Consider the following 25,138-nt stretch of genomic DNA (forward strand, 5'->3'; position numbering starts at 1 on the left):
TTCTCTGGTTCAAAAGGGGTATCGTTGCTTCTCACTTGATATTCGTCGATATCTTATGTCTGCCGATGTCATATTTTTTGAGTCTCAACCTTACTTTAGATATCCTTCTGATCATCCTCATATCTCTGAGGTCTTACCTACACTGACCTTTGAGGAATCTACAATTACTTCTACATCTCCTGTCACAGTGCCACCACTTCTGACTTATCTTCGCCGACTGCGTCCAACATCAGGTCCAGATGATTCATGTCATCCCTCGGACCCTGCACCTCCTGCGGACTTATTTCCTCCTGATCAGCCGATTGCACTTCATAAAGGTAAACGGTCCACTCGTAATACTAATCCACATTATACCCTTTTAAGTTATAACCGTCTATCATCATCCCATTATGCCTTTGTATCATCATTGTCCTCTGTCCCCATTCCTAAGTCTACAAGTGAAGCCCTTTCTCATCCCGGATGGCGACAGGCTATGATCGACGAGATGTCTGCTTTACACAAGAGTGGCACTTGGGAGCTTGTTCCTCTTCCTTCAGGTAAATCTATTGTTGGTTGTCGTTGGGTTTATGCAGTCAAAGTTGGTCCGAACGGCCAAGTTGATCGGCTTAAGGCTCGCCTTGTTGCGAAGGGCGCAGATATTTGGGCTTGATTACAGTGATACTTTCTCTCCCGTGGCTAAAATAGCTTATGTCCGTCTTTTTCTATCCATGGCTGTTATCCGCCATTGGCCTCTTTATCTGTTGGACATTAAGAATGCTTTTCTCCATCGTGATCTTGAAGAGGAAGTTTATATGGAGTAACCACCTGGTTTTATTGCTCATGGGGAGTCTAATCTGGTGTGTCGATTGCGGAGGACACTTTATGGACTAAAGAACTTGGCAGACTGAAGTATTTTCTAGGTATTGAGGTTACCCAACCCACGTCAGGTATTTTTATTTCGCAACGCAAGTATGCCTTAGACATTATTGAAGAAACAGGAATGATGGGATGTAGACCCATTGACACTCCTATGGATCCGAATGCTAAACTCCTGCCAGGACAGGGGGAGCCACTCAGTGATCTGGAAGATATACGCTGGTTGGTAAGTTGAATTATCTCACGGTAACTAGACCGACATTCATTTCCTATGAGTTTGTAAGTCGGTTTATGGATTCTCCCCAGGATAGTCATTGGGATGCAATTGTCCGCATTCTCGCGATATAGTCGGCTCCGGGTAAAAGGATTTTCGAAGATTGAGGCTGCGAGCAGATCGTTGGATATATAGATGTTGATTATGCAAGATCACCTACTCGATAGACATTCTACATCCTGGGATATTTATTGTGTTAATAGGAGATAATTTGGTGTCCTGGAAGAGTAAGAAATAGAGTGTCGTTGCTCGATGCAAGTGCGAATCGAATATCGAGCAATGGCTGTAGCAACTTTTGAGCTAGTTTGGATTAAGCAGTTGCTCAAAAAATTTGGAGAAATCAATCAAATGGAACTTGTGTGTGATAGCAAAGCGACCCTTCATATCGCATCAAATCAAATATTTCATGAGGATTAAGCACATTGAGATTGACCGTCACTTTGTCAGGGAAAAGATACTCTCCGGAGATATTGTTACTAAATTTGTGAAGTCGAGTGATCAGCTTGCGGATATTTTCACCAAGTCACTCAGTCGTCTTCGTATTAGATACATCTGTAACAAGCTCGGTGCATATGACTTGTATGCACCAGCTTGAGGGGGAGTGTTAGAATAAGAATAGGAATAGGATTTATATATAGTATCCTACATGGAAAAGGATTAGGATGTAGTGTCTATAAATAGGGCTCAATGTAATAATGTAGATACACAATTCAATAATATAATTTTTCTCCCATAATTTCTGACAGCTTCAGTTGCTGCAATTTAAAGAAAATTGCTCCTCCTCAATTTCTGCTTCTGTTGTTTGTGCTTGAGGATTGTTTTGAGTATCTCTAGATCTGCACACTTTTGTAAAACGAAACTTTCTTTGGGTTTGTGCATAAAAAGAACCCTCAATAACCTTGTTTTGTTTAACAGCTCTTTTAAAAGTACAGCTTTAATTTGGACAATTGTAGAACATAGCTGTTGTGAGGTTTTTTCTTCCATCACAGCATCCCATAAATCATAGGTTTCAAAGTAACACTTGAATTTCACTGATCAAATTTGGTAGTTTTCGCCAGTGAAAGGTTTTGGGACATTCAAAGAGAGATTGCTACTTGCCATTTTTGAAAATAGGTTAAAACTAATATTGGTTAAAAATCGGTGCTTGTTGAAAATAAGCACGGGTTGAAAATAGTTTTTGAAAATAGTTCTTTAGATGAACTTGTTGAATGAGCTGGCAGATTTAATCACAATCTGCTCTGTGAATGAGCTGGCAGATTTGATTATAATCTGCTCCTATAAATATGTGATATGATGTATTTTAGGAAAAGATACTAGGAGTTATTCTAGGAAAATAGTTAAGAGGAAATCCCTTGATTTAAGGATCTCCTATGAATTAGGGATTCATTAGTTTTTTCTGATCTTTTTGTTCTAGTATAAATACTGCACAGTTCTGTGAATAAAGTAAGCTTTGCATTCTGTGAAAGCTTTCATGGTATCAGAGTGGGAGTTTTATTCTTAATACCATATGGCCAAAACAGATTCTTCTGGAACATCAACAGAATACATTCTTCTCCAACAGAAAATCTGATGGCACAAGGAGGCGATGCTTCTCACATGCCCTTCCAGTTAACTTCTCATCGATTAAACGGGAAGAACTATCTGGAATGGGCACAGTCCGTAAAGCTTGCAATCGATGGCCGTGGAAAGTTGGGACATCTGACCGGAGAGACGAAAAAGCCAGAATGGCCAAATCTAACCAAATAAATCTTTGGATCATAGATTCAGGAGCTAGTGATCACATGACAGGAAGTTCCCATTTTTTCTCTACTTACACTCCTTGTGCAGGGAATAATAAAGTCAAGATAGCTGATGGTTCCTTCTCTGCAATTGCTGGAAAAGGAACTGTTAAATTATCACCATCTCTCGCACTTCATGATATCCTTCATGTTCCAAAACTTTCTTGCAACCTGGTTTCTGTCAGTAAATTAACCCGTTCTCTTAATTGTCGTGCTATTTTTGACTCTGATTTGTGTGAATTTCAGGACAAGGTCTCAGGGAAGACGATTGGCAGTGCTAGAGAATCTGGAGGTCTTTATTTTCTTGAGAATGGGAACAACTCACTACAACTGAATCCAATTTGTTTGAACTCTACTTCTGTTTTGAATAAAGTCATGCTTTGGCACTATAGGCTTGGACATCCTAGTTTTTATTATTTAAGACATTTGTTACCTCAACTATTTAGAAATAAAAATCCGTCTTTGTTCCAATGTGAATTCTGTGAAATGGCTAAGCATCACCGATCCTTTTTTTCCCTCTCAAAAGTATCAGGCTTCAAAGCCTTTTACGATGATTCATAGTGATGTTTGGGGACCATCTAGGATTTCAACAATGTCTGGAAAGCGATGGTTTGTAACTTTTATTGACGATCATACTAGACTGAGTTGGGTTTATTTATTGAAGGACAAACGGAGGTAAAAAATGTGTTTGAAACTTTCTATGTCATGGTAGAAACACAATTTAATGAAAAATCAAGATTTTCCGAAGTGATAATGGTCGTGAATTTTTTAATGAACAATTAGGAAGTTTTTTCAGAAAAAATGGGGTAGTACACCAAAGCTCTTGTCCAGATACACCTCAACAAAATGGCATCGCGTAAAGGAAGAATAGGCACCTTTTAGAGGTAACGAGGGCTTTAATGTTTACTAGTAAAGCTCCACAGTACCTTTGGGGAGAGGCTCTCTTGACTGCTACTTACCTTATTAATAGGATGCCATCCCGGCCTCTCAAATTTAGAACACCTTTTAATGTATTCAGAGAGAGTTTTCCTAGTTCTAGACTAACTGCAGATCTGCCACTGAAGGTTTTTGGGTGTACAACGTTTGTTCATATTCATCCTCATAATCGTAGTAAACTTGAACCGCGAGCTAGGAAGTGTGTTTTTGTAGGATATGCTCCAAGTCAAAAGGGATATAAGTGTTATGATCCACATGCTAGAAGGATAATTGTCACAATGGATCTAACTTTTTTTGAGTCCCAACTCTATTTTACTACTCATCTTCAGGGGGAGTATCATGTAGGTGAAGATTCGTCTTTTTGGGATATTGAGGAAACTAGACATCAGACAAATAAGGAGCTAGACTTTACGATAAATGCTAATGTGAGGGATATAGGAGAAGATATGAATAAGTGTGATCCAAGAGATAATAGGGACCCAAGTGACTTAAATGATAAGAACTCTGATAATGAACCTGTAGAGCCTTCAGATGACAAAATTAAAATGGAAACAGAGAACAAACAAAAGAAATACAGGTGTATTCGAGAAGGAACCGAACTCAAGGCAAAAAGACCGAAAATTCTCAACACTATCAACAGTCAGTTCCGCGGGACCTTACTGGAATCCAAGGTAATCTTCCACCTGATTCTAATTCTAATTCCTTCTCAGATCTGGATCTTCCTATTGCAAAACGCAAAGGTGTTAGAAATCCCTCTAAATATCCTATTTCTATGTTTGTGTCCTATAAAAAGTTGTCTCCTAGTTATTCAGCCTTTACTTCACAACTTTCTAATGTGGAGATTCCAAAAAATGTGCAGGATGCTCTACGAGTTCCCGAGTGGAAGGAGGCTATTTTGGAGGAAATGCGAGCTCTTGAAAAAAATGACACATGGGAGTTGGTGGATCTACCAAAAGGAAAAAAACCAGTGGGCTGCAAATGGGTGTGCACCACCAAATTCAAATCAGACGGGTCCTTGGAGAGGTATAAGGCCCGCCTAGTAGCAAAGGGATTTACGCAAACATATGGCATTGACTATGTCGAGACGTTTGCTCCAGTAGCTAAGCTAAACTCAATTAGAGTTCTCTTGACAATCGCGGTAAATCTTGATTGGTCTCTTGAACAGTTAGATGTGAAGAATGCTTTCTTGAATGGGCAATTAGAGGAAGAAGTCTATATGGAACCCCCGCCAGGTTTTGAAGAGAAGTACAAGTCAAAGATATGTAGACTTAGAAAATCTCTTTATGGCCTCAAACAGTCTCCACGGGCTTGGTTCGAAAGATTTACTCAATTCGTGAAGAAGCAAGGGTATGTGCAAGGACAAGCAGATCACACATTGTTTACTCGACATTCACTAGAAGGAAAAACAACAGTTCTTATAGTGTACGTCGATGATATTATCCTCACAGGAGATGATGTGGTTGAAATAAAAAATTTGAAGGAACGTCTTGCCTCAGAATTTGAGATAAAGGACTTAGGCCCGCTGAAGTATTTTCTTGGAATGGAGGTTGCACGATCAAAGAAAGGAATTATAGTCTCACAAAGGAAGTATGTTCTTGATCTGTTAAAAGAAACAGGAATGAGTGGTTGTAGACCAGCTGAAACTCCAATTGACCCAAATGTAAAGTTTGCAAAGGAAGGAAAATTGATTGATAGGGGCCAATATCAGAGATTGGTAGGCAAGTTGATTTACTTGTCTCATACTAGACCTGATATCGCCTTTGCTGTGAGTCTAGTCAGTCAATTCATGCATTCTCCACGAGAAGAACACCGAGAAGCTGTTTATCGAATCCTAAGGTATCTAAAGAGTTCCCTGGGAAAGGGTTGTTCTTCAGAAAGAATGAGCAAAGAAGTGTTGAGGCTTATACGGATGCGGACTGGGCTGGTTCATCTACGGATAGAAGGTCTACATCTGGATATTGCACATTTGTATGGGGAAATTTAGTGACATGGAGAAGTAAGAAGCAAAACGTGGTGGCTCGAAGTAGCGCTGAGGCTGAGTATCGATCCATGGCACATGGAATTTGTGAAATGTTATGGCTCAAGAGATTATTGCAAGAACTAAGAAGACCAATGAGTCTACCAATGAAGTTGTATTGCGATAATAAGGCTGCCATAAGCATTGCTCATAATCCAGTTCAACATGACAGAACAAAACATGTTGAAGTGGACAGACACTTCATTAAAGAGAAGATTGAAGATGGAAGCGTGTGTATCCCTTTTGTACCAACAAAAGAACAAGTTGCAGATATTTTCACAAAAGGTCTTTTCAGAACTACCTTTGAGACCTTTGTCAGCAAGTTAGGCATGTTCGACATGTACATGACAACTTGAGGGGGAGTGTTGAATGAGCTGGCAAATTTGATTATAATCTGCTCCTATAAATATGTGATATGATGTATTTTAGGAAAAGATACTAGGAGTTATTCTAGGAAAATAGTTAAGAGGAAATCCCTTGATTTAAGGATCTCCTATGAATTAGGGATTCATTAGTTTTTTCTGATCTTTTTGTTCTAGTATAAATACTGTACAGTTCTGTGAATAAAGTAAGCTTTGCATTTTGTGAAAGCTTTCAGAACTCACAGATCCCGGAAGATCAATGAGGTTCTTGATACCACTGTTTGGTTTTTTAATAGATGGGGCAGCAAAAAGGTTAAAAGTATTGATTGAAAAATTTATCTCAATATTTTTATTAAGCATAGGTGGGCTTTAAATAGCCAATTGAACAACAAAATCTGCAGAACAATTTAAAAAGCCTAATAAAACTCAACAACCTAATCTTTTTCTAAAATTTAAATTCAAATAAAGTAGACTCATCCTAGAACTAATCTACTTATTATTCTAACAAGAAAAATAATGCAGTATCTGAAAGCAATTTTCAACAACTAGACGTTGCTGATGACTCATAAGACCGGTGAACTTAGGGCGGTTTCTGATACCACTTACCCTAAGTTGTGCAACCACAGGTAAATACTAACCTCTTATCAATAAGGTATGATGAGGGGACCTTATTAGGCTCCTGACCCCTCGATTCTCGAGAAACTCGATGATCTCGAAGTTTTCCAAAGCCTGGCCAGTATGATTGGTTAGGGGTGCATGAGTTTTGTAGATCTGGAATCAACACTTACGTCTTGGAGAAGAAACCACATATATGGTTCGTGAAAGCCCGTAGGTCCACCTCCCTATCCTAGAAAAGCACCACTAACATGATTAAGGGCTTCTGTTTTCTAGTGATATAATTGAAACTGGAATGTCCACTGTGTAGAGTAGGGGTGTCAACTTGGAGAGTTGGGATGATTGTCAAGATGGGCTAAGCTAATAAATGGGCAAGTAATTAACTCATCCAAAGGTTACTTGGGCTGAAATGGGTTAAACAATGAATCATAATCCAGCCCGTCCAACTCTTACCAAGTTTTTATTTCTTTGTTTGTTTTTTATAATTTGTTTAATTACTTACTAAAACTTTCTTTTACTATGGCTACCAGTGTCATTTGGCCCGGGCTAACTAAGATTAAAATTAAATTTGCAATTACCTTTTTTCCACTCTATATGATATTAAGTTCTTGAAAGATTAGTCGATATTTTCTAACAAATTCCTAAAAATTAAAGGCTCTCCAAAAATTTAAATTGCACAAAAGCATTGAAAAATTGAACAAAGACTTTTTTGTCCTTATTTTATACTTTTTTTAGCATTATTTATTTGTTGGATTTTATTTAGATTTAGACTTTGAAAATTTCTTGAGATCCAACTTAGCGGTAACATCTATGTCATTAGAAACATCCGCTATGAACTATAACATTTTCTTCCAAAAAGAAGAAAAAAAAAATTTGGTTCAAGAAAGAAGAGACATCAATTATATATACTACATTTATTCTTTTGCTGAGATGTTAGTAGATGTTATTTCATTTAAAATATACAAACTACACTGAAAATATGAAGAGAATTAATTACTTTTCTTAATATAATTAAAACCTTTTGCTTTCCCAAAATTCATGTGATGAGGAAATGATATTTCTTCCTTTTGTTAGTTTATAAGAGGAACATTATTTTATAAAATGTACATTCTAATCATTTTTTAAACAGAAATAAAGCTTCAACTCTTCATGTTTAATTTAATCATGTTTCCCTATGCTAAACACACTGCCTAATGGGCGGGTTGGGCTGGTCATGTTTTCCTGGGCTAATTTTGCCACCCCTAATAGAGAGTATTAGGATACCTATTTCATTCATTCGCTTTAATCATTGAAAATGATACACGATTCTTTATCAAGTTCGCAAGACACTATAAAGTTGTTATGACAAATTAGTAAACTTAGACCATCTTAACGGATGTAACGAAATGGATCTTGGGACTAACTCAACCCCAACAAATTATTTTGGGGGACTCTTAACACTCCTCGCATGCTCAGACCTCGTTAATTGGATCATGGACAATAATATGGAGGCCCAATATCAGTGGACTAAGAACTGGGATGGGCCTGGCTCTAATACCATGTAAAGAAATGGATCTTGGGCCTAACTCAATCTCAAAAGCTAGCTCATGAGGGGAGGATTGCCCATGTCCATGTAAGGAGACCACCCATCCCTTTTTCATCCTATGTCAGACTTTTTAACAAAGGACATTTGCGAGTTCAAGACCTCCGGCACGGGGGCAATTTTATCATATAATAAAACACTTGCTACTTTTTAGATATATATATATAATACTAGTATTAATGTGCGCGCTTTGCACGTTTACGTATATCAGTAAGTATAAAAAATTAAAATCACATAGAAACTGTGCCGTGTGATCAATAGTTCGTGAAGGGCTTTCATGCCTTTAGTGGTATGTGTGTTGCGCGTGTACTCCAAATTAATGTGAATTTTTCTAAAACAACATAAGTATTATAGTGGTGCTTGATTGAAAGGTGAGACGATTGTTTAACTTTATATGAGTACTTTTGTAAGGCCCCATAAATTCGAACCGTGAAATTCAGTCAGTAGCGGCTTAAACATGTCAAAAACTGAACTAAGCCTATTAACGTGGTTAAGGTTGCACAAGAGGGTTCAACACTCAAAAGTTGTGTCTGGGAAGTAATATGTGTGTTTAGAAGTGAGGAGGAGTGGATTGGAGCAAGTGAAAACAATTTGAAATTGGAAATAAATTGGATATTTTCGTGAAACAGCAGCGACCGTCGCAGTGGTCAAAAGTTGGCCGCCGCAACGCTCAAAAATATGTTCTAGGCAACCGTGACCGCTGCAGCGACCAAGAGTTGAGCGCTGCGACGGGCACACATGAAGCCTTTAAAACCCCACTTCGAGATTCAATTCCTCATTTCAGACTTTGAAGAGCTCTCAAGGATTTTTCTCCCAAGCCAATCTAGATTTTCCCCATAAATTCTTGGTCATTTCTTCACCTAATACGCGGATTAACTCATGAATTCTCATGTGGATTTTAGAACTCTCAAGTTTTCTTCTCAAGAACTCAAGTGAAAAGTATGGGTTGACACACGGTAACCACAAAAATGAAAATGTTGAGCTTGTAAAGATATTTTAAGTTAAAATTGGATGAAATGGGTTTGATTAATTTGAAGGTCTCCAATGGTTGAACAGGTGTTGTCGGAGGTTGCCAAAGACATGAGGACTTCGTAGTATGCTGCTTGAGGTATGGGTTGGTTTAGAAATCCTTCAAATGAGAGGCATGAATAGTGTCCGCTAAGTGTTCACCGAAATGCACTAGTGATCCAATTCTTTATTTTCTGATCCGATTGTGATGTACATGATTCATATCTTGTTGATTAATGTTCGTTGAGACATTTGGGACTCGTGGGACTATTGTCAGCCCGAAAAGCAATCGAGGTATTGGCTAAACTCTCTTCCATATAATCGTTTATCAAAATTCCATGTCTTCCGAATGTATTCACAAGTGTTCATAGCTTTCTAAATGCTAGGGTATAATACTGGGCGACAAGCGACTATACGCTAGCATTATTCCTATACATCAAAGAGTTGACATTTTTCCCTCTCACTATGATTATGAACATTGTTATGTATCAAATGTTAATGACTTATGCTATTGAGTTTCTCCAAAGGGTCTTCACATGGTTTTATGACCCTTCACATGGTTTTATGACTTTTTAACGACGATGACAAATGATTTCAAATTACAATGTATATTATGGGCTAATGAGCCAAATGACATGATTTAATTTAACTTTGTGAAAGAGGCCAAAGGTACCTAACTTTATGAAAGGCCAATGGTTCCAACTATATGATAAGTGTTTTGGGAGTACTCTTAGGAACTTGGAAAATATTAGTAAAAGGGCCCAATACCTGAAACTACGTGTGCTGATGTAGGTCAAGTATCTTTCTGTTGGTTGGGGTGATTTCTGATGTTTCCCTTAATTGGGATGAATGTATTGCTAGCGTACTAGTCAAAATCGTACGGATTATGGTGAAAGGACCTAGTCGATGCGGGAAAGGTGCTCGACTTTCCCGAAAGCACAAATAGTGACCCAACTCCCCCACCCCCCACCCCCCACCCCCCAAAATCAGAATTATATGCATGTTCAAAACTCAAGCTATGATGTTTTTGTAATAACTCTAATTAAATTACATGTTATTTAAGCAAAAATAAAAGAAAAGACGGATTAAGAATTTCATTTTAGGAAAAAAAAAAAAAAAAACAACAACAACAACAAAAGTGGGCCAAGCCCAAAAGGAATAAGAAAAGAGCTAAAATCTGATGGCTTGCCATCAAACAAGAGAGACGAGAAAGAAACGAGACAGCAATAGAGATGATACCTGATTGCAACTATCTCCAATGAGTTAAAAGTTGGTATGATTGAAATTGTTGGGTCTGTCTCAACCTTCACCATTGAGGGTCTAATTTGAATTTGTTGTGATCCAATCTAAGAGAATGATGAAAAAGTGAGTGAATTATTGAAGACTAAATAGCAACACAAAAACCAACCAATTAAAGGGGTGATAAAGTTTTCACATAACAGTCTGATTTTTTATTAATAGGAAAAACTATCAAAAACTGGGATTTTTAAATTAGCTGGCACGTTGAAGTTCAAACACAAAGAATACGATGAACATTGTAATAACTGGTCAAAGATGGAATTGCAATAGAAGATGTACAAGTCAAATGTGATTATTCATTAAAACAGGGTAAAGTACGTGAACTATTTTGATGAAAAAGCTTCTAGCTAGAGGACAACTGGGTAGCTTCGCTAGAAGTATTATTTCAAGTAGTGCTGTCAAAAGACTATCAAAAGCTTTATGCAAGTACTTTTAACAGTACTATTTTTGAAAGCATTACCTGAAAACTTCTAAATTACAATGCCAAACCTATTTTAAATTAGCCAGCAAAATGGGTTATCCAAAAAATAATAATTAGCCAGCAAAATGCTCCACAAAGGATCAAACTGCATGTATATGCTACAGTAACTTTATCAAAGCATTTCCATTTTACATAATGAACTTTAAACAGAGGTTCTATCAGTTTCTTTTCCTTTTTTTTGGATAACCGAGAAATCTCAAGGACCACTGGTGCATGATTCAAAACTCGAAGGACAATGAGCCCTCCCTCTTCCGGTTTAATTTGATAGTGAACAAATCATCTTTTGAAGTGGTGCCTAAATTTTAAGCCTTAAAGTAAACTTGAATAGCTTCTAATTTGATCGTGGCTCAGTTGGTTGAGCATGAGGCTTTCATAATGGAGTCTCGGGTTCGAACCCCCTGCCTACGACAGCAGGGGATTTGCCTTCTGGGTCGAGCTCGTCGCACGGGGCTTGCCTAGTGGGGGTTATCTCTCCTGTATGGTTTGCGAGCTATTACACAGGAGCTGGGTTTACCCTGTGCGTACCCGAAGGGTAGCGGCTGCGGGTTCCCATGTCATCAAAAAAAAAAAGTGTTTTTCTTAACACAAAGTTTACAACCTAAAATCAATTTAAAACTTTTTTCCCAAGCACTTGAAGAAATATGATTTGCTGCCAAAAGCACTTATATCTTTAGCATAATGCACTCCCAAGAGGGGCATTAGTAATGAAATTAAACGGTGAAAATTTTAAATCATCTATTCTGATAAACGCAGAAAGTGCTGGGATAAACACATGGTCAAAGTATTTGAAAGAAAATAGGGGCATCAAATAAAAAACCACGAACAACTTAATAGAAGTCAAAACATATCATCTAGTTCAACCAGTGATAGGACAGAACATAAGCAGATGCACAGGGCTAATTATCAACTTATCATTTCTTTTTTCAATAATATATTAGTATTCTTCCATAACAAAAAAACATCGAGTTTTTAATCGTTAACCAATGATAAAATACAGAGTTTCTATGCTACCTCTTCGATCAAATACTACTCTTAAGAGATGATGGAAAGTTTAAACCAAGGCAACCTCTCCATAAAACTTTCTTGGACAATTTTTCTTGTATAAAAAAGTCATTTCTTCTTTAAGATTGCTTTTTGGATGTTGGAATTAGTTTAAACTTGATGGGCTGAGGAAATAAGAGTAAAATAGAGAAGAGTTGGAATTAGTTTAAACTTGATGGGCTGAGGAAATAAGAGAAAAATAGAGAAGAGTTTGTTTATCTAACAAATGAAATGCTCAGAGGCATACATGGAACCTCATGTATCAAACATCTTTTTTCTTTAGGCTGCATGATCTAGGACTTATGTGATATGTCAAAGGTAAAAAGAAAAAATGATCAAATACAGGATTAAACATATAGCATATCTTAATTGACAGATGCAGAAATACCTTTCTATTAACCAGAAAAGTTCCCTTGACGGCACATCCGTTGTAGAACAAACGGCACTGCATCAACAAAGGCTTGGAGGAAGAACATTGAGATAATTAATGAAGCCTATTTTGGAAAATCAAGTATAATAAAGTATTCATAGATTAGATACCGGTTCCCTATTCCATGATCCAGCCGCTCTTCTTTCTGCAGTCATGCCATCAAGGTCCACAATATCAACAAAATTCTGGAAAAAGATTATTTGATTAATGGAGAGTTATACCAGTCCAAGAATAAACAAATATCAGCAGAGGCAAATGCCGATGCACAATCCCAAAGAGCTTCAACTAAAATGGTCCCTTAAGTTTAAGGATTGCTCCATTTTTGTCTTCCTCATCTAACACTGAACAAATCTAGCCCTTTAAGTTTACAAGATTGGAATACTTTTGCTCTAACCAACCTGAATTCTAACAGATTTCCTCAAACATCAACTGAATTACTCATGTATAATCCGTTAATTTTGGGTTTGGCCATTTTCATCCTTCTTATGTAAAACAGAACAGATGCAGTCCTTTAAATTTACAAATTAACAATATTTTGGGTCCAATCTAACAACATTCAAATGAATTCACTACAAGTTAACGGAATTGATCATGTGTAAAACCAATTCAAGAATCAACGAAAGTGAAAGGTGGGTTCTTTCAATACCATGATTACCAGGAGCGTGGTGAGGCCTTGTGATGGTAAGATTCCTTCAATATTTTTTTCTAATCTCCTTTTCATTGCAATCAAATAAGTATTGGTATGACCGATCTGCAATCGAGTAATATCTTAGTTTTGGGAAGTTCTTAGGGGTGTCCTTTGAAGGAATGTAGGAGAACTCTTGCAGATCATCGAGCAAGAGGCAAGGAGTGATGTTGATATAGTTAATAACGACAGGATCAATAAGGAAAGGCAACCGGTGGAAGCACAAAAAGAGGAAGGAAAAATGGTGGTGTATGGAAGAAGAAATAGGATTGTAGCTTATGAAAAATCTAGATTGCGCAAACATTTAAACCTCACATTTTGTAATCTTTAATCCTACTCTTGGTCCAAGTAAAAATTTCACTTTCCCTTTTCCTTAGAAGTTCCTCAGGTAAGTTCTTTATACGGCATTGAAACGATAAATCTGTACAAATTCCAATTTCAGGGTTTCTCTTCTATAAAAAATAAAAAAATAAAAAGATTATGCACACCTCATAATTTTCATCCGTTATATATTCTGCTTTGCAGAAATCTTTGGGACAATGCATAGCTAAATCTTCTGATATGAAACCAGTTCCATCAGTATGTATACGAGGTTCGCCATCTTCATCATGAATAGTACAACCATTTTCATCCTACAATTAATTACAATAAAAGGATAAACAAATTTACTCGACATAGTTACCCGAAAAACACAACAGGGAGTAGAAATATATGAAAACAGAAAATCGCTACCCGACAAAGTATATCTTCAATTCTTTCAATGGTGACAGAAGCAAGATTCACTTGAAGCTTAATTGTCTTTGAAAGAATTAATGAAAGCCTGCATGTATGCATGATTTACTACTCGGCTAAGAAAGTTTAATATTATTAAATATAATTATTGAGGAGACCAACCTGGCTGCATATTTTGCCATATTAGAAACCATATGCACATGCATGAAATGACACCTTGCTTGACTGATTCTTTTGGTAGAAAACACATAAGATCCTCCATCATTGCAAGTTTCAGTAGACTCAAACCTAACAAAGTAGCACTTCAAAGAAGCTGCTTTTGTTTTCATCATAGCTGGGTTTTTCTTCCTCTCTTTATCATCTTTATACACTGCACAAGAACCATACCGTCAACAAAGAGTTAGAATGGAGCCAAAGGTTAGGATTATCAGGTGTAACAGCAATTATTTCAATAATAACGGTAACAATAACAACAAGAATAATAATGAAAATGATTGTCATAGTGTGGCGTGATGGGGATTATTGAAAGTTGGGAGACGCATTAAGAGTTTCTTTAGAATCATTAATGATATTCTCTAAGCGTAGTTATTTTTTTTTTTATTTTTTTTTCAAAAAAGAATCAAGAGAACCATTATAATATAGTGTAGAATTTTTAATGATTATGCCACAACAATTTGGAATATAAAAAATTAGGCATCTTCCTTATTTCATAAACTCAAAGGAGTCCTCTTTTATGCCGCGAACAATCATTTTCAACAGCAGCTCTTTTTTCATCTTTTCAAGATTAAAAGCTCAAGTGAAAGTCAAGAGAATCATTTAGAGTATTGTGTAGAATATTCATTCCAACAATCAGAAAAATTTCCTTGTTTCATGTTGCTCCAAAGTCCTACATAAGCAGTCTTTCTTTGCGTTGCTAACAACAAATTTCAAGTTTACAGCTAGTTGTTTTTTTTCTCTTCTTTTGTCATTTTCAAAAGAACCAAAATGAAATTTCAAGAAAACATACCAATAACACGTTGATGTATAATTTACAAAAAGAAAGGGAATTTCATAAATCAAGGAAAAGAATGCAATGTCACCAAAAAACCGGTAGCGTCTCAAGCCAACAAGAATGCCTTCCTCAACAATTATATTGGCACAACATGTATCTTCAACAAATTTGACAATCAGTACATTGTCATCTCCCAGGGCTCTCTGTAAGTGAGTCCTTGTTGTGCTCAAGTATGGACCCTGGATAATTTAAAGCCCAATAATTTGATTAATGTCAAGCCAGGAACTAGGGTATATAAGCTTAACAATACAAGGATAGCACATGATTTAAATACTATCAAATTTTATGCTACGCAAAAATCCTAAAGCCAAAATTGATGGTCACTGAATAAGCTAAAATCTCTTAAAAATTGAAGACAAATAAGATAAAGTCCTTTTTTTCACAAGTAAAAATAAGAAAAATACTCTAACTAGAAAACGATATACAAAGAAACGAACTGGGATACTGCTAGAGATAACAATTTCTCCGTTTCATTTCTATGCTCAGTATGAAAAAGTTCTTCAAACGCTAGCAACACTCCCTCCAACACTTTGATGGAAAAGAGGATTTAGAAAAACCATTAACAAGAGGTAAGGATTGCAATGTAAATGATCTATGAAACGAGTGACCACAGATTGACAATACGAACCTTGAGGGTACAGTATCCATTCTGTTTAATGTGGCAATAGTAGAGATGTGTCTTCCCGCAATTCCAGTCCAAGTACTGCAATGACGAAGAAAATCGGTAAAACAAGTGCCAGCATCACGACATACCTAGGCTAAGGGGTACTCCACAAAATAGATGAAAGAATAAGCCGACACAATTGCATATCTTTCAGCACTACCTTCACCACAGGTACAACTTATGTGTGTTGTCTATGTCCAATTAGCGAGTGGGAAAGCTAAAAAAGAGGAAGACAGGAATCCATGTTTGACTAATTAAGTATTACTTGTGGGACATTTTTAGCTTATAAAGCAATTCAGATTTACAATTTAGATGTGCATCTTTGGCTCTAACTAGATTGGCTTTGAATCTAGGTCATTAAACAACAATCTCCTCCTCCCACTTTTTGACCTACCTTTTAATCTTTTGGGTTGTCCCACAAATTAAGACCTACCTAGAGTATCAAGAAGGTACTGCAAAAATTACATCAAGCGATTACAAATATGCATACACAATTACAATCCCAAAGAATTAAAAAACAAAGATATGTTTTATATCATTTTGTTCCTGCACCAAAACTATAAATTCTGAAAGCATCTGTTTTTCACAAATGATATTTGTAGTTTATGGTCTTCAAAGCATCCCTTATTGCTTTCAAGCCAAATAGTCCACATGATGCAAGAGGGATGGTTCTCCAAATCTGCTTGCTTTAAGCTTCTTTGTGCCTAGTTTCTGATTTCGCAACACTCTTTCGACAGTTTGAGGCATCACCCATTGCACACCACATTTGTTAAGAAAAAGATACCATAGTTGTCTTATTTGTCAGCAATGTAATAGGTACTTCTAACTATCCACAGCTATAATCAAATACGACTGAGGGAACCAAATCATTGCTCTGAAAGGGCCTATTCAAGCACTTATGAAGATTTTCTATTCTGCTTTTGAAAAAGCTCTTATCGATCTTAAACTGGTTCAACTCTATTTTTTCATCTTCCAGGATTTTAGTGTTGTCTTTAGGCCATGCTATAATTTGAGCTACCTGCGCATAACTCCTCAAATTAACAAATGTGACACTGATGATATAGACAACACTAAGACTCTTTGTCCCAAAATACTTCTCCTGTTATTTTTTTCAGTTTGTTCTAAAATATTATCCACTCTCATTAAACTTTAAGTTCTATTACACATTAAATACCACCAAAAGTTTAAAGCTATACTTTTACTCTTCTTTATATAATTATATTACTTATACTCTAAGATTCCTGGGGAATTCTGGAAGAATGCAGGGAGGGTAGGCTTGGAGTGGCTGACTGGGTTGTTAAATGTCATTTTCAAGACAGCAAAGATGCCGGAAGAATGGAGGTGGAGTACAATGATTCCCGTGTACAAGAACAAGGGAGACATTCAAAGCTGCAACAACTATAGAGGTATCAAGCTGCTAAGTCACACTATGAAAGTGTGGGGAAAGGGTGGTGGAAATGAGGGTGAGAGAGGTGTGTCTATTTCGCAGAGAACCGTTTGGATTCATGCCGGGCGCTCGACTACGTGCCATTCATATTGTAAGGAGATTGGTAGAGCAAAGATAGGGAGCGGAAGAGGGACTTGCACATGGTATTCATGACCCAGAAAAGGCCTCACGACAAAGTGCCAGAGAGGTCCCATGGAGATGCTCGGAGGCTACTGTGTGTACCGTGGTGTACATTAGAGCGATAAAGGACATGTATGATGGAGCTAAGACCGGGGTAAGGACGGTAGGAGGAGACTCGGAGCACTTCCCTCGTTACGATGGGGTTGCGTCGGGGATCGACTCTTTCTAGCCCGTTTCTATTCGCCTTGGTGATGGATGAATTGACGCGACAAATACAAGGTGAGGTGCCTTGGTGTATGTTGTTCGCGGATGACATAGTCCGATTGACGAGACTCGCAGTGAGGAGTTAACGATAAGGCGGAAGGTCGTGAGACAAAGGACATTGGAGTCTAAAGGATTTAAATTGAGTAGGACGAAGACGAATACTTGGAGTGCGGGTTCGGTGGCGTACCGCGTGAGGCTGACGAGGAAGTGAGACTAGGTACCCAGGCCATTCAAAAGAAAGGAAGTTTCAAGTATCTTGGGTCTATTATATAGGGAGATGGGGTTATCGACGATGATGTTTCACATCGTGTTGGTGCAGGGTGGATGAAATGGAGGCTAGCCTCCGGAGTGCTGTGTAATAAGAAAGTGCCACCAAAACTTAAAGGCAAGTTCTACAAAGTGGTGGTTAGACCGACTTTATTGTACGGAGCGGAGTGTTGGCCGATCGAAGATGTCACGTTCGGAAGATGAAAGTCGCGGAAATGCGAATGCTTTGCGGTGGATGTGTGCGGGCACGCTACGGGGATAGAATTAGGAATGAAGATATCGAGACAAGGTGGGAGTGGCATCGGTGGAGGACAAGATGCGAAGCGAGGCGAGATGGTTTGGCATGTGAAGAGGAGAGACACGGATGCTCGTGCGGAGGTGTGAGAGGTTGGCTATGGACGGTTTGAGGAGAGGTAAGGGAGGCCGAAGAAGTATTGGGAAGAGGTGATTAGACAGGATATGGCACGGTTTGAGCTCACGAGGACATGACCTTAGATAGGAGGCTGTGGAGGACTCGGTTAGGATAGAAGGCTAGGTGGCTTATCCTTTCACCATAGGAGTTGCGGTTGCTCATTTGTTTATTGCCATTTGATTTACGCATTTATTTCGTCGCTTATATTGGTTGGGCCGTGTACTTTGTTTATCCTATTTATCTATAGTAGTTAATGCTCCTTTCTTTCCGGACTGTTCTTTCATGACTTTCTCGCTTTTGTTATTCCTTGTTTTCATATTGTTTTCGGTATGCTTGGCCCTATCTGACCTTTTGTCTTGTTTTCCTTGTTTTCCTCTCTTGAGCCGAGGGTCTTTCGGAAACAGCCGCCCTACCTTTCAAGGTGGGGGTTAGGTCTACGTACACTCTACCCTCCCCAGACCCCACATGGTGGGATTATACTGGGCTTCTTGTTGTTGTTGTTGTATACTCTAAGAGTCTAAGTTACATGAACCGGTTTACAACTGTGTATCCAGTAAGGTGTTTGCAAGTATACGAGCAGGGGCGGATCTATTAAGACCCGAGGGGATGCCACGCCACCCGCTAGCTTCGGTGAAAACGCTAGGTATATATGTATACATTAGTATAAAATAATATGGAATAATTTGATTGCCACCCGGAGTAACAGATGATGACTCGGTGCCGGTGGCAAAGTGCAAAGGCTGCCTCCCTCGGTGGTGAGGGTTCGAGCTTCACCAGCAACATTTTTAACAAAATTTTTTGCTTGCTGCACTAAATAAACGCACAGCAGCACACATACACGGTAAATTCCCACAAATTTAGGAACCCATTATCAGTTAGTATCAGCTATACATTTTAAAAAATGAATTTATCTTAATGAATGAGATTACTCCACAAATTTACGAACCCCTTTATATCAGTTGCCTCTTTTTTTCTTTTTTCTTTTTTTTTTCCTTCTTTTCATTAATTCCTCGACTTGCTTTTATTTTTTCCTCTCTTATTAATTATTTGCTTAATATAAAAAGTTAAATTATCATAAGTTTTATAATTCAAATATCTTCTCTCTCAGGTCAGAACAAAAATGTCATGCGCCAAGTTGTTATAGTTATTATATTTTTCCGTTCGATCGATTTATCTAATCAAAATTGAAAAGACGAATAACCCGACCTAAAGCCCAACGTCATCAAACCGACCAAATATTTACTCTATTTGGATTTTTTTTTAAATATGGCACCCGGAACATACAAATCCTGGATCTGCCTCTGCATACGAGTACTCTAGTTTTTTGCCAAAGGATCTTCACAATCCCCACACCCATTGGCACGTATATGTCAAGGAAAGTGGTGCACGTATATGTCAAGGAAAGTGGTGAAGGATCCAAGTAACATAGCTTATTCTACACTTCTACAATTAAAGAAAACTAAGAACATGGCGCCACATGTTCCTCAACAAATATTAGTAACAATTTATATCAATTGCATATTAAGGTATGAAATTCAAATTTTTATCCTTTTTTTTTTAAAAAAAAGTTTTGTATTTATTCTTTATTGTAATCTTCAAAACACAAAGGCCGGAGTATGGCTCCCCATTTTCTTCAGCAAGTACTAGACAATTTTTATCTTTAAACTTTCTTTACATAATCATGCCAGATTATAAGAAGGCAACCAAATTAGGATAAAATAAGATGCTAATAGAGTAATTATCAAATATATAAAACCACAAAAAAATCCATACAAAAAAGAAAAGATTGAAGGTGAGAAACAGCATATGCTTGTATTAATTAAAAAAATGAATCACCTTCGACGAGAGGTTATGTACCTTTGATCTATCTGACTCAGCATAACATGCTTTTCCAAAAGTATTCCAAATTTCTGATTCAAAATCAGTCATGGGAAGATTTTTCTTTCTTACAATATCATCAGCAATTTTAGGGGATATAACATCTTCCAACTTTTTGCTGCCAACAGCAGAGATTCAAGTCACATACAGTTACTAAGTGTAAGATTAGGCTATTGGGACTAACCTTCCAATGTAGCTCAATATTAAAAACAATTTTCGGAATTCAAGTTCACTGAGGACCATCAACTGTTGGCTGATATTAGGTGAGGTTCTTCTACAATTAGATTTAGGCTCTTCGTGAAACGATAACCGGCGATTAACTTTCTGAGGGCTTGCACACGTTGAGGAGCCAATCTCAAGCTTTGAGTTAGAAGAACTTTCACCTTGTACACGTTTACCCTCTGAGCATAGAAAGTAGAAACATATAAGTTAGTTTATGACAAAGTATGTGTTCTGTATGGAGGAAATCATTTTTCATTTTTTCTCAACAAAATTTTCTTTAGGAAAACCAGTCCCACAAATGTGATTCCGTATTAATTGTCTCCTCCTCACCCTTGAACTCGACCCACACCCACCCCCCACCACCATCCCACCGTTTAACCCCACCCCCCAAGCAAACCCCACCTTACCACCACCCTTGAATACACCTAGTCTTCACCCACCCCTCAACCACTCCACCACTCGCCCATCCCCTCCACCACCCTCCACCTAAACCCACCCCTCCACCACCCAACCACCCCACCACTCACCTATCTCCCACCACCCCCAACCCACCCGCCACCACGCACCCCGACCCTCCACCACCCCCGACCCCCCACCCCCCAATAATTTTCTATTTTATATACTTATTTTACTTTTATACAAAATTATAAAAAATGGAAAAAAAATTCTTACCCCCTCCCCTCATCACTCCCCTGCTCCACTCCCAATTTTCTACTTCATATATATTTTATTTTACTTTTATAAAAATTCTTTACCCCCAGGTGGTGTAGTGGGGTGGGGTGGGGGCGGCGGTGCATTTTCCGAAAAATATTTTCCACTAACCACTCGTGACAAAACAGGTAGAAATTCACTTAATCTCAGAGAAAAACACAAGAAAACATTTTCCTCCATACCGAACACACCCAAAAGCAACTAAAATTTTAGCAGAAAATGAGTACCTGGGGTTGGAAAGAGAGAAGAAGGGGAAGTGCGCTTAAGTGGACTGTTAAAAGGGCTAGAGGAAAGACAATCCGGATAGCGATCCATCAAGTAAACAAGAAAACCAGAGAGAGTCTTCTTTATGGGACGAGATGATATGATTTTAAGCATTGCTAATGACCCTTGTTCACCTATACAACTCAACCTTCTCCTTATGCTAATGTCTGGTGGTTTTTGACACTGCTCACTGCATATTTTCATGATCATAGACTCTACAGAGCACGGCAAGGGTGCCTCAAGAATACATGCAGGAACATCAAGTTCTTCCTCAAATGGATCACCCATGATGGAAATCCTTCTCTATACAAGTACAAGTTCTGCGGTAGGCGTCTATTTTAGCTAAGAAACTTGGGTAATACAATTTTCCCGCTAAGGGCTTCGGCTACCCCTTGACTGTAAAGGAAAGGGGCTGCTTCTATGCGAAAAAGAAGACTCCTAACCTTTGGGTGATCACTGCTTACTCTTTTTTACACTTTGTCACTTGTTCAAACAAAAGATTATGTTTCCTGCTTTTTGGGTTCAGTTGGAAAGCAGACTACTTTCTTCTTGTTTTTTTCTACTATCTTGTAATTTCATCTTTCTTGAAGCACAAGTACTTTACTCATTGCGGCTTAATACGATCGTGGCCTAAAGCGGCCTTATTTTTTCTGTATAATAACAATAACTACATGTTCAGTGACATCCCACAATATTTTTTTTATATAATATTTTTTTAAAAAATTAACTTATAAATCAATTATAGGTAAAATTAGGCTTCATCCTCCCTTAATTAAAAATTTTAGGTTCGAGCCTCAGAATAAAAAATTAGGCAATTCGCAAGAATGCTCCTATTTTAGGGTGGTCTTTAATTTTTACCCATTAAATTGATGATCTTTAATTTTTGCCCTTCGCTAAAACTTCTTGGTCTCAGTCAAAAATTAAAAAAAATTCAAAGTAGAGTTTAGATTTGCAAGCAAAACTCTGCCTTCAGGCAAAATTTTGCTACTTTCAGATAGAGTTTTGCCTTCAGGCATGTCAAAACACATAAAGGCAAAACTCTGCCTTAAGGCCTAACTTTACTATAAAATTCTATCTTGCAAAATGGTCTTTTTTTTTACTACATCGGGATTCGATCCCAAAACCTTATGGTATTAGGTGAAAGGGGCAAAAATTAAAGACCACCAATTTGAGGGGCAAAAATTAAAGACCAGTGCATTTGAAGGGCACTCCGCATAAAAAATTGAAAAAAATTTGCTAGGAAATGCTTCCCCTCTTTAATGATCTTGCATATCTCGAAATCGAATTTATCAAGAAATTTAAACACCAAATAAAAAGAAATGGCGCCCTAAAATTTTGGGAGTCCGGAACCAAAATAACTCAATAAAAAACCAAGTGAACCAAAATACCCCAAACAAAAAAAAAGTTACAAAACTATCTTTAGCGCAGTAAAATCTTGTCTTTAAAAACGATTCACGGAGACGGAGACGGAGTCCGTTAACTGCTTTAGCATAGTATTTTACTGCGCTAAAGATTTTTTTTTTTTGTATAGTGCAGTATTTTACTGCGCTATAGCGAGCACTAAAAAAAAATTTGGTAAACTTTTTTTTTTTGCAACACTTAGTGTTTTTTTCATAATTTGACTAACGATTAGTCGTGTGTCAAGACTCTGAAATGTCAATATTTTATATAGAACCTCATATTTTTTTCTGCGTACAATAATGTAGGCTCAATACATCAAGGATACGTAGACGTTCGAATCGTCATTTAGGGGTTGAAAAGGTGTCCGAAGTAAGTTTTGCTTGAAAAAACTTAGTGTTTGACTGTAAGGTTATTTTAGTCAACTTTATATGTCGAGAAAATTAATCAGCTTTATTTTCAAAAATTGAAACCACAGAAGTGAAATTGACATTCACAGCTACATTACTCCGGAATTTTTACGTTGAAATCTATTACGTATCATCATATGATAAGTAAATAAAACTGAAAATTTCACGCCAATTTAGGGAAAAATTGAAACTGAATGGGATAAAAGGTGTTTTTTTAAAAATCGGCTAAGCCAAACAGCCTTGTGGCTGTTTGTCCGCATAGATCTCGAAAAAATACTCAAAGTTCAAAAAAAAAAAAAAACGCGTAAAACGGACGTCCGAGCGCAAAGTTATGACCATCTAAAGTTTGACCACTTTACAACTAGTTTTTCTCCCTATATTTTTTAGAATTAGATTTATATTCAAAATAAAGTTATGCCTTGATTAAAAATAACACGCTTAAATCAAAATCTTAAAAAATAAACACTTAAACCTAAAGTTTCCAAACAAAACTTACTTCGGGCACCTTTTCAACCACTAAAATGACGATCCAGACGCTTATGTATTCTTGATGTATTGAGCCTACATTATAATACACAGAAAAAAAATCAGGTTCTAAGTCCTGATACACGACTAATCGTTGGTCAAAGTATGGAAAAAAAAACTCTAAGTGTTGCAAAAAAAAGATTTATTAAAATAAGATGTTGCGATCTTTGTATGGAAAAAAACACTAAGTGTTTTTTAAGTATGTTATTTTTTAATGCGTAACTTTATTTCGAATATGTTGCAAAAAGAAATCGCGTAAATCGAACGTCCGAGCGCAAAAAATTGCGTACGTTCGAAATAAAGTTATGCATTAAAAAATAACACACTTAAATCTAAACCCTAAAAATAAAAAAATTTAAGCTAATGACAACAAGTCTTCAAATAAAAATGGACGTCTATGTATATAAAACATTCAAACCTAAAGTTTTCAAACAAAACTTACTTCGGGTACTTTTTTAACCTCTAAAATGACGATCTGAATGTTTACGTATCCTTGATGTATTGAGCCTATATTATTATACGCAGAAAAATATCAGGTTCTATATAAAATATTGACGTTTCGGAGTCTTGACACATGACTAATCATTGGTCAAAGTATGAAAAAAAAACACTAAATGTTACAAAAAAAAAAGTTGGCCAAAAAACACTAAGTTTTTTCAAACAAAACTTACTTCGAACACCTTTTCAACCCCTAAAATGACTATCTGAACGTCTACGTATCTTTGATGTATTGGGCCTACATTATTCAAAAAAAAAAAAATATCGGAGTTCTATATAAAATATTGACGTTTCGGAGTCTTGACACATGACTAATCATTGGTCAAAGTATGAAAAAAACACTAAGTGTTACAAAAAAAAAAAAAAGTTGGCCAAAAAACACTAAGTTTTTTCAAATAAAACTTACTTCGGGTACCTTTTCAACCCCTAAAATGACGATCCGAACGTCTATGTATCATTGATGTATTGAGCCTACATTATTGTACGTAGAAAAAAAACCAGGTTCTATATAAAATATTGACGTTTCGGAGTCTTGACACACGATTAATCGTTGGTCAAATTATGAAAAAAACACTAAGTGTTGCAAAAAAAAAGTTTACCAAATTTTTTTTTAGTGCTCGCTATAGCAAGCAAAAGATTTTTCTTGTATTTATACAAAAAAAAAATCTTTAGAGCGGTAAAATACTGCGCTAAAGCAGTTAACAGCTCCGTCTCCATAAGGTAGTTTTATAACTTTTTTTTATTGGGGTATTTTAGTTCATTTGATTTTTTATTGAGTCATTTTGATTCCGGACTCAAATTTTGGGACCTAAAGCCCGCTTTAATTGCTTGGCCCTCTTGCCGGCCCGACTTTAGTAGTTTCGGGAGTAAAACAAAAAAGACTACTGTAGCATCTACACTCTTGCAAGTTTA

The 25,138-nt window shown here is 37.1% G+C and overlaps 1 protein-coding gene across 5 annotated transcripts in view; it reads right to left on the minus strand.

Annotated features, from left to right (window-relative positions):
- The window catches only part of LOC132054861 (probable RNA-dependent RNA polymerase 3), a 30,681-nt gene extending 8,703 nt beyond the window's left edge, over positions 1 to 21,978 (minus strand). The window contains exons 1-11 of one of the 5 annotated variants that reach the window (XM_059446830.1): positions 21,359 to 21,967; positions 20,383 to 20,599; positions 20,157 to 20,316; positions 15,775 to 15,849; positions 15,175 to 15,325; positions 14,258 to 14,465; positions 14,096 to 14,183; positions 13,852 to 13,995; positions 12,789 to 12,863; positions 12,637 to 12,693; positions 10,667 to 10,773 (exon numbers count right to left, since the gene is read on the minus strand). In XM_059446830.1, the coding sequence (XP_059302813.1) occupies positions 10,667 to 10,773; positions 12,637 to 12,693; positions 12,789 to 12,863; positions 13,852 to 13,995; positions 14,096 to 14,183; positions 14,258 to 14,465; positions 15,175 to 15,325; positions 15,775 to 15,849; positions 20,157 to 20,316; positions 20,383 to 20,599; positions 21,359 to 21,683 (1,607 nt within the window). In that variant the 5' untranslated portion in view covers positions 21,684 to 21,967. Of the gene's footprint in view, positions 1 to 10,666; positions 10,774 to 12,636; positions 12,709 to 12,788; positions 12,864 to 13,851; positions 13,996 to 14,095; positions 14,184 to 14,257; positions 14,466 to 15,174; positions 15,326 to 15,774; positions 15,850 to 20,156; positions 20,317 to 20,382; positions 20,600 to 21,358 lie in introns of all 5 variants that reach the window. The other 4 variants (XM_059446825.1, XM_059446838.1, XM_059446844.1 and 1 more) reach the window with 4 other exon arrangements.
- Positions 21,979 to 25,138: the final 3,160 nt, after the last annotated feature.

This window comes from Lycium ferocissimum, chromosome 1, assembly GCF_029784015.1.
Source record: "Lycium ferocissimum isolate CSIRO_LF1 chromosome 1, AGI_CSIRO_Lferr_CH_V1, whole genome shotgun sequence".
NCBI lineage: Eukaryota > Viridiplantae > Streptophyta > Magnoliopsida > Solanales > Solanaceae > Lycium > Lycium ferocissimum.